This window comes from Chrysemys picta, chromosome 1, assembly GCF_011386835.1.
Source record: "Chrysemys picta bellii isolate R12L10 chromosome 1, ASM1138683v2, whole genome shotgun sequence".
Lineage (NCBI taxonomy): Eukaryota > Metazoa > Chordata > Testudines > Emydidae > Chrysemys > Chrysemys picta.
Window position 1 is genome coordinate 141166816 of NC_088791.1, and position 15536 is coordinate 141182351.

Consider the following 15536-nt stretch of genomic DNA (forward strand, 5'->3'; position numbering starts at 1 on the left):
TCTCTATACTTTTATATTTCTTCCCTCCACCCCTTTTCTTTCTTCCTTCCTTGAGACTTATTCCAAAATTCAGTCACTGAGTTCATTCCCACTCGTCCTGGTGATTCCTCACCTCCAATCAAATCACACGACCTTGTGTTGCTGGGCCTGCAGCCAAGAAGGACAGTGTGATAGAGCTGCAGAGAGGTGGCACCAAAATAATTGGGAGAATAAGGGAGTCAGAGCAGTTCACCATACCAGTCCCTGGCAGGTGCCCTTTCCTGCTGCTGAGCACCACTAGGGGCAGAGAGGGAGAGGAAGAGGTCTGGCTGCACCCTCCTTCGAGTGCCATAATGATGACACTGTCCATCGAACAAATCTCCAATGTGCCCAGCAGCAAATGAGGGTAGTGTCAGTGGGGGGACATTCTGTATAAGGGTGAGTGAGTGTTGGTCCCGAGCCTGCAAATGTACCTTCACCTAGGGCTTCAGGAGACCCTGACACATCAGATTGTCAGTGTCACAGGTGTGTAATCTCCATTATACAGAGTACAGAGAAGGGGCAGCTGATGGCATGATGAGAAGTAGATGGAGAGACACGATCAGTGTGGAAAATGGCTGGCTAAAGGCAATGCTGTCTGGCCAAGGCTGGCGCAACCCATTAGGCAACATAGGCGATCGCCTAGGGCGCTAACATTTGGCGGGCAGCAACTGCGGCAGCCAGATCTTCAGCCACCCAGGTCATCGTCGGTATTTCGGGGGCGGGACCTTCCGCCGCCTCTGTCGGGGGTGGCATTTCGGGGGCGGGACTTCCGCCGCCTAGGGCGGCAAAAAAGCTGGCAGCGCTCCTGTGTCTGGCATTCCAGTGCAGATAAAATCCCCTAATATTTAGGTTTAATCAGAGGTGTATGAGAAGAAATACTCAGGTGATTTGGGGATGAATGCGCACAAAGACCACTGCTGGGTACCACATCTGAGAGAGCTGCCCATACAGTGTTTTTCTGCTATAACAGTATGTCCTTGTTAGCTCAGGAATGATGTCTCTGCATTGCGGCACATGGTGCTGGAAATACAATGGCCAGTTACAGACAATCAAAAACCTTGCAACCCTAGACCACAGCTGTGTGGAGCAGCAGCTATAGTAGTAACAAGGTAGGGGGTATGGTCGGAGAAATCGAAGAGTCACCTTCATATAGCAATGCAGGGCTTGAAATACTGCTGTGATCAGAGAGCTGTCCGCTGCAGCTAAGAGCAGGCCCTGGTCTGTGCTGTCAGGTGAATATAAAGTTATAAATGAAGGAACATATTTGTGAAGGAGCACAAGTTTTCTTCAGTTCATGTGGAGAACAAAATAACAGGTTCCAGTCCAGCTCTGGTAGAGAGCAAAGCCATTCCTATCTGCTGACGATTCAGCACCTAGCAACATAGGGTTCTGTGGCACCTTTAAGACTAACAGATATATTGGAGCATAAGGTTTCTGATGAAGTGGGCATTCACCTACGAAAGTTTATGCTCCAATACATCTGTTAGTCTTAAAGGTGCCACAGGACCCTCTGTTGCTTTTTACAGATCCAGACTAACACGACTACCCCTCTGATACTTGATTCAGTACCTGTGTGAAATGAATGGGCCGATCTCAGTGGCACAAAAAGTTATGACCCCATATGTTTGCATGTACAGTGGGAGTATCGAGAGGAGAGTGTTACCCTGAGGAGAAGACAAAAAACTGAATCTAAGTATCTCACTGTTTGGTTCTCATGATCCCTCTTTTCTCCAGCTTCAGTTCACTCATTGAATTGAAAAAAAAAAAAAAGACACAAAATGCACCTACCCTTCAGAAATACATCCCACACTTAAAAGTAATATCCCTCGCACAGCTGCACAAGGATCATATCTCCTGCTAATTACAATTCTCTCACTGTTCAATAACTCCCTTCCACCTCAAAAGTTCTGCCATTTAATATCCTCATTCTGCCTAGCCCCTCAGTACAAAATTCTCTCTCATTTTTTCTTCCTCCTATCCATTTTTTTTTCTTTTCTTCTCTCTTTCTCATATCATTTCCTGTCTCACACGTCTCTGCTCCCTGGTTGGCCAGTGGCTGGAAGTTCTGACTCAGGCTCAGGCTGTGTGTGTCTGCAGCTGTCTCAGCCAGATCCCCAGCCAGATGAGCAGCTACCCAATGGTTCCCCATTTGCTCTTTATTGTTGGTCTGTCCTCCTTGGGTAAGTGAAAGCTTTTAAATTAAGCAAAAGCACATGAAGGAGTCTATGGATCTCTTCATTTTTAGAGACAGTAGAGATGGGATAGATCATCTTTCCCATTACCCCCATCCCTAGTCCCTGCGGGGTGGTTTCCAGTGTTATATTCTCCAACACTTTCTACAGTGAGATTATAAAATGAAGGCAGTTATAAGGCTTCCACCCCTTCCCATGGGGAGATCACCCTCACCTTTGGCAATGTTTCCTGGGGATCATGGGCCTGAAACTCCCCCATTTCTCCAATTTAATCTCATTAAGCCCTCATCGCATTTTATTTCTGTTTCCTCACAGGATGGGCCGTCCATCAGTCCCCAGACATGGTGGTCAGTCAGGGACAGCCACTGACGCTGAACTGCTCCCAAAAATCAACCACTTACACCAACATGTACTGGTACAAACAGGCTGTGGGGAAGGATGCAAGGCTGCAGCTGGTGTTGTTTTCTATAGAAAGCTCCGGGAGTGCAAAACCAGAGAACCCATTTGAAGGTCACTTCCAGAGCAGTGGGACAAAAAACTATGTCCTGTCTCTGTCTGCAGAGAGTGCCAAGGTGCAAGATTCAGGCACCTATTACTGTGCTAAGCAAGATCACACAGTGCCTCAACTGCCGAAAATGCTTAGCATAAACCTCCCAGCAAAGGGAAAGGACTTCCCTTCCCCCACACCCATGCACAGCCCTGCCTCCTGAATAATATGTGTAAGAGGGGGAATGGTCCCGCTATTGTGGGGAACTTTCCTGGCTTCTGCACTACCCCGGTGAAGTGGGCTAGCGAAAGGATCTGAGTCCTCGCTCCCACTCCCTGTACCCAGAGGCCTCCCTGCCCTTGAGGGCTCCCCTTCCACTCTCCTGTCTGGTAGAGTCCTCGTAACCCCAACAAGGCTGGGCCCAGGATTCCTGGGGGGCTCAACCCCCAACCCTGCTGTGGTCACCTAGGACAGGGGCTAGGGTGTCCCCACTCCGGGGTACTCTCTCTGCACTGGGCACCTCCCTGTCCCACTGATTATTCCATACAATTTAAAACAAATACAAGTTGTTTAATTAACAATTAATCTAAAGAAAAGAATAAGGAAAAATGGGAGAGGTTAAAGGAAAACACATCACCCCGCTCTGTGGCAGGGAACATCACAAACAGTGTCTCTGGACATCAGGGCATTCCACAGTCTATTCCTTGTAGGTCCCAGATTTCCTTCTCAGGCCCTGGCTGTGCTGCAGGTATGCTGCGGGTTGAACACTTGCAATGGTGATGGCCACACACCTCCGGGCTTCGAGTGGTGGGACCCTTCTTCCCAGCATCAGCCCCTCGTCAGGTTAAGGTCCCCCTCCCGGTCTGGCCTGCAAGGGCCCTTGTCTGAGGGTGTCTTTCTGTGCTGGGCCCTTTGCCCAAAGTCCCCCCTTGGCTGGCCACACTTGCTCACCACACCTGGCTCTGTGGCTGCAGCTCTGCTCCCAGCACAGGATCTGCTCTCCCTGGGCTGCGTCTCTGGCTCTGTGGCTGCGCCTCTGGCCCCTCTGGATCTGGCACAGTTCTGCTCTCCAGCTCAGCTTGGGCCCCTGCTTTCTCCTTAGCTCGGCCCCACTCAGTCTGACCCAGGCACTTCCAACTCATACGGAGGACGGGACCCACCCTGGCCTCCTGTCTCGCTGATTAGCCTGCCCGCCCTGTCAATCAGGATGACCTGGAGCATTGGCCTCTCGCCATTGTCAGTCTCAGGGTCCTGATTTCCCATCGACCCCTCCCCTTTTAGTGCTGGGAGCTAGCCAACCAAAACACCCCCACTGAATGTTAGTAAGGGGCAACAGTCCCCTTACATATGCACTCCATCTTGCTCTAACACCTCTCTCCCCTGTCCCTATGTATCCTCCTCGCCATTCTCTATCTTCTCTTCTGCCTCTCTCCTCCTCTTTTTCTGAACCTTTCCTCTTTCCTTCTTCTCTCCTACTAAGGCTATATCTACACTATAGTTTATGTCAGCGTAACTTATGTCTCTCAGCGGCTGAGTAAATCACCTCCCTGAGCAACATAAGTTACACTGCTGTGAGTGCCGGCATGGACAACCGCTCTCTAGGACTAGGGTAGTTAAGCTGACAGGAGAGCTCTCTCCAAGTCAGCTTAGAGAGGCTACATTAGAGACCTTGCAGTGGCAGAGGTGCCTCGGTGCAGCTGTGCTGCTATAAACTCTCTAGTGTAGCTGTCTGTGACGAAGTTCGGGATTTTTGTAGTGTTTTATATGAATAGTGTGTGCGTGCCTCAGTTTCCCTGTGTGCTGCATATTTAACAAGGTGGTGCGAGAGGGTTTGTAGTTGCAGAGGACCAGCTGTGACCTTGCCTAGCAGCTGGGACCCCCGGAAAATGGGGAATATTAACAACTGGTAACTTAGTGGCTAAGAGCCCACCCCAGCTTGGCAGTCAGATGGTTCTCTCCAGTGGGGGGACAATGGGCTGAGGAGAGAGGACCCTGGTGACCTGACCAACCAGTTCCAGCCAGAGGGGAACAAAGGACGGAAGAGAGAGGGCCCCAGCGACCTGTTTACCTGGGATGGAAGACAAAGGACAGGGAGGAGCTGTTGGGGCCAGTGACATCGGATGCCCAGCTGGAAAGCGCAGGGTCTCTGGACTCGGGAGAGAGAGCAGGCAGAGCCCACCTGGATGTAGGGGAGACTTAGATGTACTGTGCTGAGGGAGGCCAGAGCTGAGGGCCCTGAGAGTTTCCTATGCTGTGTTCAGATGTTGAATAAACCCTTCCGTATTACGCTGGCTGAGAGTCGCATTGGTCTAGAGAACAGGGTTGCATTATTCCCACTGGGAGTGGAGGCCTCGGGGATCCAGAGCGAGTGGACTCCCTGAGGGGGCCCATGGCGAGAGATAGGCGTACTAAAGCTCAGAGAGGTGCGGTGCCAGAAGGCGGAGGGCCTTAACCCCCAAGAGAGATTTTACCCCTGAGAAGGGATCTAACACTGAAGGAAGTTCCCCCCAAGGACCGTACGGGGCCAAGAGTGTGCACAACCTGTGAGTCCATGACACTATGCCCTAAATCTTCTTCTGTTCGTCCGGTCCTCTTTTCTTCTTGTCTCTCTTCACCCTCCCCATGTTCTTTTCTCCTCCTTGTCTCTATCCGATACAATCACTTTTCATTTCTTTCTCTTTCCCTTTTTTCTCTCCTCTTCTCTCACACCTTCCCTTCCCCATTCTCCCTGTCGCCTCATTCACTCCTCCCTCTCATTCTCCTCCCTTCAATGGAATGAAATTGGCAAGGGGAGCCATTTCAAGTGGATGTAGGAGACCTTTCCATCCTTCTGTGCTCTTCTGCTTTCTCCCTTCTGTTCTCTCCCCTCACTTCCCCTCTTTTAGCCCATTCCTCCCTTCCCTTCCTTATTTCTACACCTCTACTCTCTCATTCCCCATAGTCTCTCCCCCTTTACAAATTAAGGGCCTGGTCTCAAATCTGTTTCCTGGTGAACCCCAAAGTCAGTGTTTCCCTGGAGTACAACAATTCCAGCCCCAGGGACAGCACCACTGACTTCTGCCTTGCAGGGAGCCACAGTGCAGGAGACAACAGGGCCACAATATGACCCCCATCCTGCCAGCCCGCTTGGTCAGAAACTCCTCCTTTCAATCCTGTCTCTCTTCATTATGGCCAATACTGAGCTGGGGACACATATATCAGATTAGAAAGCAGGATAATTTTCTAACAATGAGTTTGTTAGTCTGTTGGATTGTGCCACTCCACCCTTAGCAGCCAGCAGAGGAAGCTAGTTCGTGCCTTAGCAGCTCTGACATATTCCTCCCAGCAGGGGGCAATGGTGTATAGACACACAAGCCAGGCCGTGACCAGATGGGTTCTCCAGGGTTCAGTAACAAAAATAAACCCCCTGTTCTCTCTGCTGACACTGGCGGGTTTATGGGACCAAGAATAGGACATGCAGCCTTTCACCCCAGGTCACAGGTTTGATTTCACCCAGGCTGGGAGTTACTGACTCTGGGGGCTATTCACGGCTTTGGTCATATTCCATGTGCCCAGCCCTTGGGCCCCCTGTTATTGGGAGGGCCCGTGCCAGAGAACCCTGTGTTTTACTGTAAATCTGCCTCTGTTCCTGAGATCTGTTCCAACCCTAATCTTCTATGATTCTATGAAATGCTCCGCTGACTTGGGGATGAGTGCGCACAAACACCACTGCTGTGTATCACGTCTGAGAGAGCTGCCCATACAGTGTTATTTCTGCTATAACAGTACATCCTTGTGAGCTCAGGAATGATGTCTTTGCATTGGGGCACATGGCGCTGGAAATACAGTGGCCAGTTACAGACAATCAAAAACCTTGCAACTCTGGGCCACAGGTGTGTGGAGCAGCAGCTATAGTTGTGACAGGGTCTGGGGTGTGGTTGGAGAATTCAAAGAGTCACCTTCATATAGCAATGCAGGGCTTGAAATACTGCTGTGATCAGAGAGCTGTCTGCTGCAGCTAAGAGCAGCTCTTGGTTTGTGCTGTCAGGTGAATGTAAAGTTATCAATGAAGGAACATATTTATTTAGCACAAGCTTTTCTTCTGTTCATGTGGAGAACAACACAACAGGTTCCAGTCCAGCTCTAGGAGAGAGTAAAGCCATTCCTATCTGCTGACGATTCACTACCTGTGTGAAATGAATGGGCAGATCTAAGTGGCCCAAAAAGTGATGACCCCACATGTTTGTGTGTATAGTGGGAGTATCAAGAGGAGAGTGTTATCCAGAGGAAGAGACAAAAAAACTGAATCTAAGGGTACGTCTATACCCAGCCGCTAGTTCGGCGGCTGGCAATCGAAGTTCTGGGTTCGACTTATCGTGTCTTGTCTGGACGCGATAAGTCGAACCCGGAAGTGCTCGCCGTCGACTGCGGTACTCCAGCTAGACGAGAGGAGTACCGCGGAGTCGACGGGGGAGCCCGCCTGCCGCGTGTGGACCGAGGTTATTCACGTAGCTGAAGTTGCGTACCTTAGTTCAATTTGGGGGGTTAGGGTAGACCAAGCCTTAGTATCTCACTGTTTGGTTCTCCTGATGCCTCTTTTCTCCAGCTTTCAGTTCACTCACTGAATTGAAAAAAAAAAAAAGACACAAAATGCACCTACCCTTCAGAAATACACCCCACACTTACAAATAATATCCCACGCACAGCTGCACAAGGGTCATATCACCTGCTAATTACAATTCTGCCATTTAATATCCTCATTCTGCCTAGCCCCCCCCTCAGTATAAAATTCTCTCTCATTCTTTCCTCCTCCTATTCAGGTTTTTTTCTTTTCTTCTTTCTCTCTCTCTCTCATATCATTTCCTGTCTCACACAGCTGTGCTCCCTGGTTGGCCAGTGGCTGGAAGGTCTGACTCAGGCTCAGGCTGTGTGTGTCTATGCAGCTGTCTCAGCCAGATCCCCAGCCAGATGAGCAGCTACCCAATGGTTCCCCATTTGCTCTTTATTCTTGGTCTGTCCCCCTTGGGTAAGTGAAAGCTTTTTAATTAAGCAAAAGCACATGACGGAGTCTATGGATCTCTTCATTTTTGGAGACAATAGAGATGTGACAGACCATCTTTAACATTGCTCCCATCCCTAGCCCCTGCGGGGTGATTTCCAGTGTTATATTCTCCAACACTTTCTACTGTGAGATTATAAAATGAAGGCAGCAATAAGGCTTCCACCCCTTTCCATGCAGAGATCGCACTCACCTTTGGGAATGTTTCCTGATCACGAGCTGGAAATTCCCCCATTTCTCCAATATAATCCCATGAAACTCTCATCTCATTTTATTTCTGTTTCCTCACAGGATGGGCCGTCCTTCAGTCCCCAGACATGGTGGTCAGTCAGGGACAGACACTAGCACTGAACTGCTCCCAAAAATCAACCAGTTTCACCTACATGTACTGGTACAAACAGGCCATGGGAATGGACACAAGGCTGCAGCTGATTGTGTTTTCTACGGAAGGCTCCAGTGAAAATATTGAGAAGCCATTTAAAAGTCACTTCCAGAGCAGTAGGACAAAAAACAATGTCCTGTCTCTGTCTGCAGAGAGTGCCCAGGTGCAAGACTCAGGTACATATTACTGTGCTAAGCAAGATCACACAGTGACTCAACTGCCAAAAGTGCTTAGCATAAACCTCCCAGCAAAGGGAAAGAACTTCCCTTCCCCCACACCCATGCACAGCCCTGCCTCCTGCATAAGCTGCACTCCATCTTGCTCTAACACCTCCCTCCCCTGTCCCTATGTATCCTCCTCTCCATTCCCTATCTTCTCTTCTGCCCAGGGCCGGCTCCCGCTTTTTTGCCACCCCAAGCAGGAAAGGAAAAAAAATAAAAAACGATTGCATTGCCGCCGAAGTGCCGCCGAAGAGCAAGAGAGGGTTGAAGGACCCGCCGTCGAATTGCCGCCAAAGACTGAAGCGAAGCGACTGAATTGAAGGACCCGCTGCCAAATTGCCGCCGCAGACCCGGACGTGCCGCCACTTTCTATTGGCTGCCCTAGGCACCTGTTTCCTTCGCTGGTGCCTGGAGCCGGCCCCGATTCTTCCTCTCTCCTCCTCTTTTTTTGAACCTTTCCTTGTTCCTTCTTCTCTCCTACTAGGGCTATGTCTACATTATAGCTTATGTCAGAGTAACTTATGTCTCTCAGGGGGCTGAGTAAATCACCGCTCTGAGCAACGTAAGTTATACTGTCGTAAGTGCCGGCGTGGACAACCACTCTACACTACGAGAGTATTTCGATTGTACTTAAATCGAATATGTGGAATCGATATTACAAAATCAAACGTGTGTATCCACACTAAGGACAGTAATTCGACTTTATGAGTCCACACTAACGGGGCAAGCATCGACATTGGAAGCGGTGCACTGTGGGCAGCTATCCCACAGTTTCCGCATTGGAATTCTGAGTCGAGCCCCCAGTGCCTGCTGGGGAAAAAAATGTGTCAAGGGTGGTTTTGCGTAACTGTCATCATCCAACCGTCACTCCCGCCCTCCCTCCCTGAAAGCGCCGGCGGGCAATCAGTTCCTGCACTTTTCTGGTGAGTGACAGCGCGGACACCACAGCACTGCGAGCATGGAGCCCGCTGTGACCATCGCTGCAGTTATGGCCGTTGTCAACACCTCACAGCTTTTCATCCACCTTTTCCAGAGGCAAATGCTGAGAAATCGGGAGAGGAGGCTACGGCAGCGCGCTGAGGACATGAATTCTGAGAGTGGCACAGTACTCTCGCAAAGCACGGGACCCCGCGCAGTGAACTTCATGATCATAATGGGTCATGTTGATGCTGTGGAACGGCAATTCTGGGCCCGGGAAACAAGCACGGACTGGTGGGACCGAATAGTGCTGCAGGTCTGGGATGAATTACAATGGCTGCGAAACTTTCGGATACGGAAGGGAACTTTCCTGGAACTTTGTGAGTTGCTGTCCCCTGCCCTGAAGCGCAAGGACACCTGTATGCGAGCAGCCCTGACTGTCCAGAAGCGAGTGGCCATAGCCCTCTGGAAGCTTGCAATGCCAGACAGCTACCGGTCAGTCGCGAATCACTTTGGTGTCGGGAAATCTACCGTGGGGGTTGCTGTGATGCAAGTAGCCAACACAGTTGTTGAGCTACTGCTGTCAAAGGTAGTGACCCTGGGAAACGTCCAGGTCATCATAAATGGCTTCGCCGCGATGGGATTCCCAAACTGCGGTGGGGCTATAGATGGAATTCACATCCCTATCCTGGGACCGGACCACCAGGCCAGCCAGTACATTAACCAAAAGGGCTACTTTTCAATGATGCTGCAAGCACTGGTGGACCATAGGGGACATTTTACCAACATCAACGTGGGATGGCCGGGCAAGGTTCATGACACTCGTGTTTTCAGGAACTCTGGTCTGTTTAGACGGCTGCAGGAAGGTATTTACTTCCTGGACCAGAAAATAACTGTTGGGGATGTGGAGATGCCTATAGTGATCCTCGGGGACCCAGCCTACCCGCTAATGCCCTGGCTCATGAAGCCCTATACAGGCGCTCTGGACAGTGAAAAAGAACTCTTCAACTACCGGCTGAGCAAGTGCAGAATGGTGGTGGAGTGTGCTTTTGGACGTCTCAAGGGGAGATGGAGAAGCTTACTGACTCGCTCTGATCTCAGCGAAACCAATATCCCCATTGTTATTGCAGCTTGCTGTGTGCTCCACAATCTCTGTGAGAGCAAGGGGGAAACCTTTATGGCAGGGTGGGAGGTTGAAGCGAATAGCCTGGCTGCCGATTACGCCCAGCCAGACAGCCGTGCGATTAGAAGAGCCCAGCGGGATGCGCTGTGCATCCGGGAGGTTTTGAAAGCTAGGTTCCTCAGTGAGCAGGGTAACCTGTGACTATTAAGTTTGTTTAAAGAGAACCTGAACCTGGCCCCACTAAGTTTCTTTACCCACTTACTGTTGACTATCCTCTCCAGCTACATACTCCGTTCACCCCGTCCCCCTCCTTCCAACACACGTTTAAAAATAAAAGACATGGAACTTTGTTAATGAACACCGTTTTCTTTATTACGCATTTCACGGTTAAGTGTTGAAAGTGGGATGCAGACTGTGGTGGGTAGCAGGCGTACTGATGGAAAGAACGCTTCTAAACTCGAGGAATGACAGGCTACTGCTCCTAGAGAGGTCCGCAGTGGTGGACTGGTTGTTTCAACGGAGCCTGCCACCCCTCCTTTTCGGGACTCTGCGTGTGGGGGCTATGTGACTTTGTGGCGGGGGAGGATGGTTACAGATCCCCTGCTGAGTGGCTCTGTGATCTAGGACAAGGACCGCTGCATGAGATCTCTATCCGCCCTCCCCCGCCACAAAGTCTCATGGCCCCCCCATCACCGGCAAGGTTGGGTTTGGACCTGCTGCCTCTGCCTACCCCTGGGCTGCCCTCTGCAACCCCCAGTACCCGTTGGCCTTCTGCTAGGTTGCAGCCTGGGGCTTTCCAGGCTGGAGCCTTCCCAGTTCCTCTGCCTTAACCCAGCCCTGCTCCACTCAGGTACTCTGCTCAGGTCCCTCTCCCGCTACAGCCAGAGAGAGACTGTGTCAGCTCGTGGCTTCCCTAGCCTTTTATATAGGGCCAGCTGAGGCCTGATTGGGGCGTGGCCCAGCTGCGGCTGCTTCCCCAGTCAGCCTCATAGCTACTTTGTCCTGCAACAGCCCACTCCCAGGGCTGTCTTAAACCCCTCAGGGCAGGAGCAGGTGACCACCCCCCTACAATGCCGCTGTGCCCCTGATCTAGTGTCCATGATTCAATTTTATACTTACACATGCAATTGCACCTGATTTCAGACACCAGCATTTCACAAATGCACATATTACATTTAATGAGGGCATCCATAAGTAAAACCCTAATAGAAAAGTATCAATTATGACCCTTGTTAGTAGCGATTTAAATAGCATTGCCTATATATATTGGTTTGTGCCAAAGAAAGAATAAGACACAGAGATTATAACTGAACACTTCCAAACTGAAATACAGGACAAGAATTCAGATAAGGGGGCTGCAGTAGGGTAACATGGAATGAGTGGTTATTAAGTAAGGATCTGTGGGAGGAGAGATGGAGAGCCTATCAAAGGTGGGAGCCTTTCCATGCAGGGCTGGGAGTGAAGCTGCAGTTCAGCAAATAATCGCTCTGAGGAATAGTATAGAGAAAAAAATCTAATGTGAAATGCAGAATATGGATTTGATTCCCTTCCTATGTTGGATGCGAGTGAAAGGGCCCCTCTTTGGGGTGTTGTAATAGGATTTATGAAGTCCCTTCTCTTAGTTGGCATTTGATTTGATGCAGAATCTTCACTGACAACTGTTTCAGTTTTGGATTGGTCAGAACCAAAACAATGGGGTGTCCAGAAGGATATGCAGAAAGTAGAACTTCATAAGATAAACGGGCAGGGTTTTGAAATCTGATTGTGCCTGCCAAGATGACTATTATAGTCACAAAATATATAATGAAGAGGATAAAAAAGGAGAGCAGAGATTTCATGGCATTGGTATGGGCTGCCACACTGAGATCTTTCAAACCAGTAACATTGTTTTTCATTTTCTTGGTGTGTTTCCATTGAGAGATGAGCAATAGGATGGATGAAAACAAGAATATGATGAAAGGGATGGCAGATACAATGATTTCCATAGGCATAAAGAAGAGATATGGGATATCCTTAGTATCATTCAAGGTTGTATTTCCTTCTGGGATTTTTCTTGAGTTGCACAGATCAAACCCAACATCAGTCCAGACTAATGGGATGGTACTGACCAAGGAAACCATCAGGGACCCCAGGAGCAGCCTTGGCACCAGCCAAGCAATTCTCAGCTTCAACCAGAGAAAGAAGGGTCGGGTGAAGTTGGCAATCTTTACAGAGTAGAAGACGCTAAGCCAGGCGGCACACCAGAGACTGACCATGTTTAGAAAATTCCACAGGATTCCGAATCCTTTGTGTTTGCATCCTAGTGCAGAAGTCCTTGGAAAAACGATATAGATGACGTTGCTCAGCATTACAATCCATTGTAGGAGAAACCTGGAGATACTCAGGGAGGTCAGAATGAGCTCACAGGAGGCCACCTTTCTGCTTTTGATCCAGCCAATGAAAATCACAACTATAATAAATCCATTTCCCAGGCTTGCAACAAGGGACTCAAGTCCCAAAAGTATCATAGAGATGAGACCAACTGGAGTAAGCATCTTTCTAACTGTTGTTTTCCAAACCTGTGGTGATTCTTCTGTTCTTGGAAAAACTGCAAAAAAGGGAAATTGTGACTCTTGTGCTGGTCTGCTGGGATGTGTCTGGTAATGACACTGTTGGTTTAAGCTTTTTCTAAGGGTAGGAACTGCATTCATAGGGATGCAAATCTCCAGAAGGATTCTGTTACTGATGACCTCATCTACTGTCCATATTTATCCATTTCTTTCCAGAGTGCTGTGCCTTTTCTGTGAAAATCTTCATTTCCTTCTTCATTCCTTTAATTTCTTTCTCTTCCCTCTCCCTCTCTCCCACTTGTTTATTTTAATTGTTTGACTTCTAGGTTATCTCACTGGCAGAGCTGGGGCTAGGCATAAGTAAGATGAAGCAATTGCTTAGGGCCACAAGCAGCTCAAGCATCCCCCTTTCACTTTGTATGATAAGAACGTGCCTGTTTTAGTATTGTGTGCATGTGTGTGTATGTCGGGGGGAGGGATATTCCTGCTTAGGGGCCTCAATGGACTAGCACCAGCACTGCTCACCGGATAAGTTCTATTGGGAGCTATGCTTGAAAAATGTAATGAAACCCACAGACCCTGCTCCTTCTTCCCACCACGGTAAGAGTAAATCCTATGGAAGTCAGTGACAGTTAGTAGCATGAGAATCGGATGGACTGAAGTGGCACTGATGTCATGGTGGCAGTGTATGACAATTCTAACTGTGACAGGGCCCACTAAGTTTTTGACCACCTCATGCTGTTCTGTGAGGTACAGCAGGACTTTCCTGTGCTTGGCATCCCCTATAGGTTGCCAAAATTTCTTGGTGGCTCTTCAATGGCTTGAGGCCTCCTATGGATCAGCCCTCTGTCCAAGATGCCAAGATAAAAATGAACTTCTTCTGAGGTAGCAAAAGTCCAACAAAGCTGTATATATGCCCTCACCAGGGTCTTCAGGGATTTAGCCCCCAAAAGTCAAGTGCAGAAATACTCGCCCCAAAACAGCCTGTTAAAATGTATTTAAGGTTGAGAAAGTACCAGTAATATAAAGGAAAAACATCTTTAAAAATGTTGTTATGCCTGCTCTTATAGCACATAAATCGATATAGTGTGACCTAGTGGATAGTGCAATGGATTCTAGTCCTAGCTGTGCCACTGGCCTCCTGGGTGATCTTTCACCTCTGAATGCCTCTGTTTCCCATCTGTGATATGGGAATGATGATACTGACCTGCTCCATAAAGCACTTTGAGATCTATAGATGAATATATAAGTGCTTGGTATTCATAAGTGCATGAATTTTTGCACTGTTCAGAATGGATTTTCTGCTTGCCCTATCGCAATATGTAGTTTAGCTGTGTTGAAGCTATGCTTTATCCATTTTTATTATATTAATCCCCAGATAGTCCTCAATGTAAAAAACAGGAATTACATAAAAAGGCTTGATTTTCTTTAGGCAAGAGGAACTTCCTTTAAAAGGAAAAAGGGGATCATTAGCACATTTTGAGAGTCAGAAGTAGGCAGGAAGCACTTTAATCAGTCCTAAAGGAGTCACATGACAAGAGACTTAATTTTAAAAAATCAAAAGAAAAATATGATTTAGTGGACTCTTCAAAAATAGAAAATATCTAAATATACTGAAGAGTTGAGAATCATAATTACATTAAATAATAAAACATTATTTAACATAGCCATTGTGAAAGGAAATGAAGCATTAATATCTACTAAAGCCAGATCATATGAAAGGGGAAATTACATAGAAACCAACTGGAGCACTGACATGAAGAAAGAGCTATCTGAATTTTAGAACTAAAAAACTTTTGACGGGGTGGAGTAGAGTTTTCTTCTAGCTATACTTAAATTCTTCTTGATTTGAGAATGCAGTTTTATTTTTTTTAAGTGTATTAAATCACTATATAACAAGTGTATGACTACAATTAAAAACAACAGAAAAGAAGAAGAGCTCTGTGTCTTGCTCACCATCAGAAGTTGGTCCAATAAAAGATATTACCTCACCCAACTTGTCTTTCTAATATCCTGGGAATGACACAGCAAAATGTTAGTAGGCAGAACACAAAACAATATTTTAGTGTGGGGTGGCACCCTGTTTTATTAGAGTAAGCCTTATCTACTGCATTTTCAGAAATTTAAAAATCCAGGAGTTTACTACAGTTCAAACTTAATATGGGAAGAAGCAAAATGCTGAGCTTTAAATGAGATAAGAGCAATGAAGGGCGAACACAAAGTCAATGTTCCCGTCTCAAAACTGATTAGTTATATAAACTGTTTAATACACCTCAGTTAAACAAACTATAGAAATAATTTCTATTCTAGAATAATTTATTTTTTAACATTTCTAGAGGCAAATAATATGTTAAAAATGAATATATAGCCATCTTTTTTTGAACCTCCCTTCCCTGTCATTCCAGGTAATTAAGTCATATATATTACTGAAAAAAAGTAACTCTACATGTCTAGGCGCTCCAGTTGGCAGCCACAGGCAACGTTTGTTCTTTGGGATGAATTTAATCTGACTGTAACCCTTTAAATGTGGTGTATGTTATGGTACATGTATGATGTATGAGAATGGAGTTAAGGCTTTGCACACCAGTGCACATGTGATTAATTG

General features: G+C 47.7%; 1 protein-coding gene across 1 annotated transcript; it reads right to left on the bottom strand.

Annotated features, from left to right (window-relative positions):
• Positions 1-11886: 11886 nt before the first annotated feature.
• On the bottom strand, positions 11887-13104 carry LOC101945140 (taste receptor type 2 member 7-like). Its single transcript, XM_005281673.2, has one exon. It carries the CDS (start codon positions 13070-13072, stop codon positions 11984-11986), a length of 1089 nt encoding a protein of 362 aa, XP_005281730.2. The 5' UTR covers positions 13073-13104; the 3' UTR covers positions 11887-11983.
• Between the last annotated feature and the right edge of the window lie 2432 nt (positions 13105-15536).

Coding starts and splice junctions, on each gene's coding strand:
- LOC101945140 (XM_005281673.2), bottom strand. CDS start 13,072: ATGAATGCAGTTCCTACCCTTAGAAAAAGCTTAAACCAACAGTGTCAT.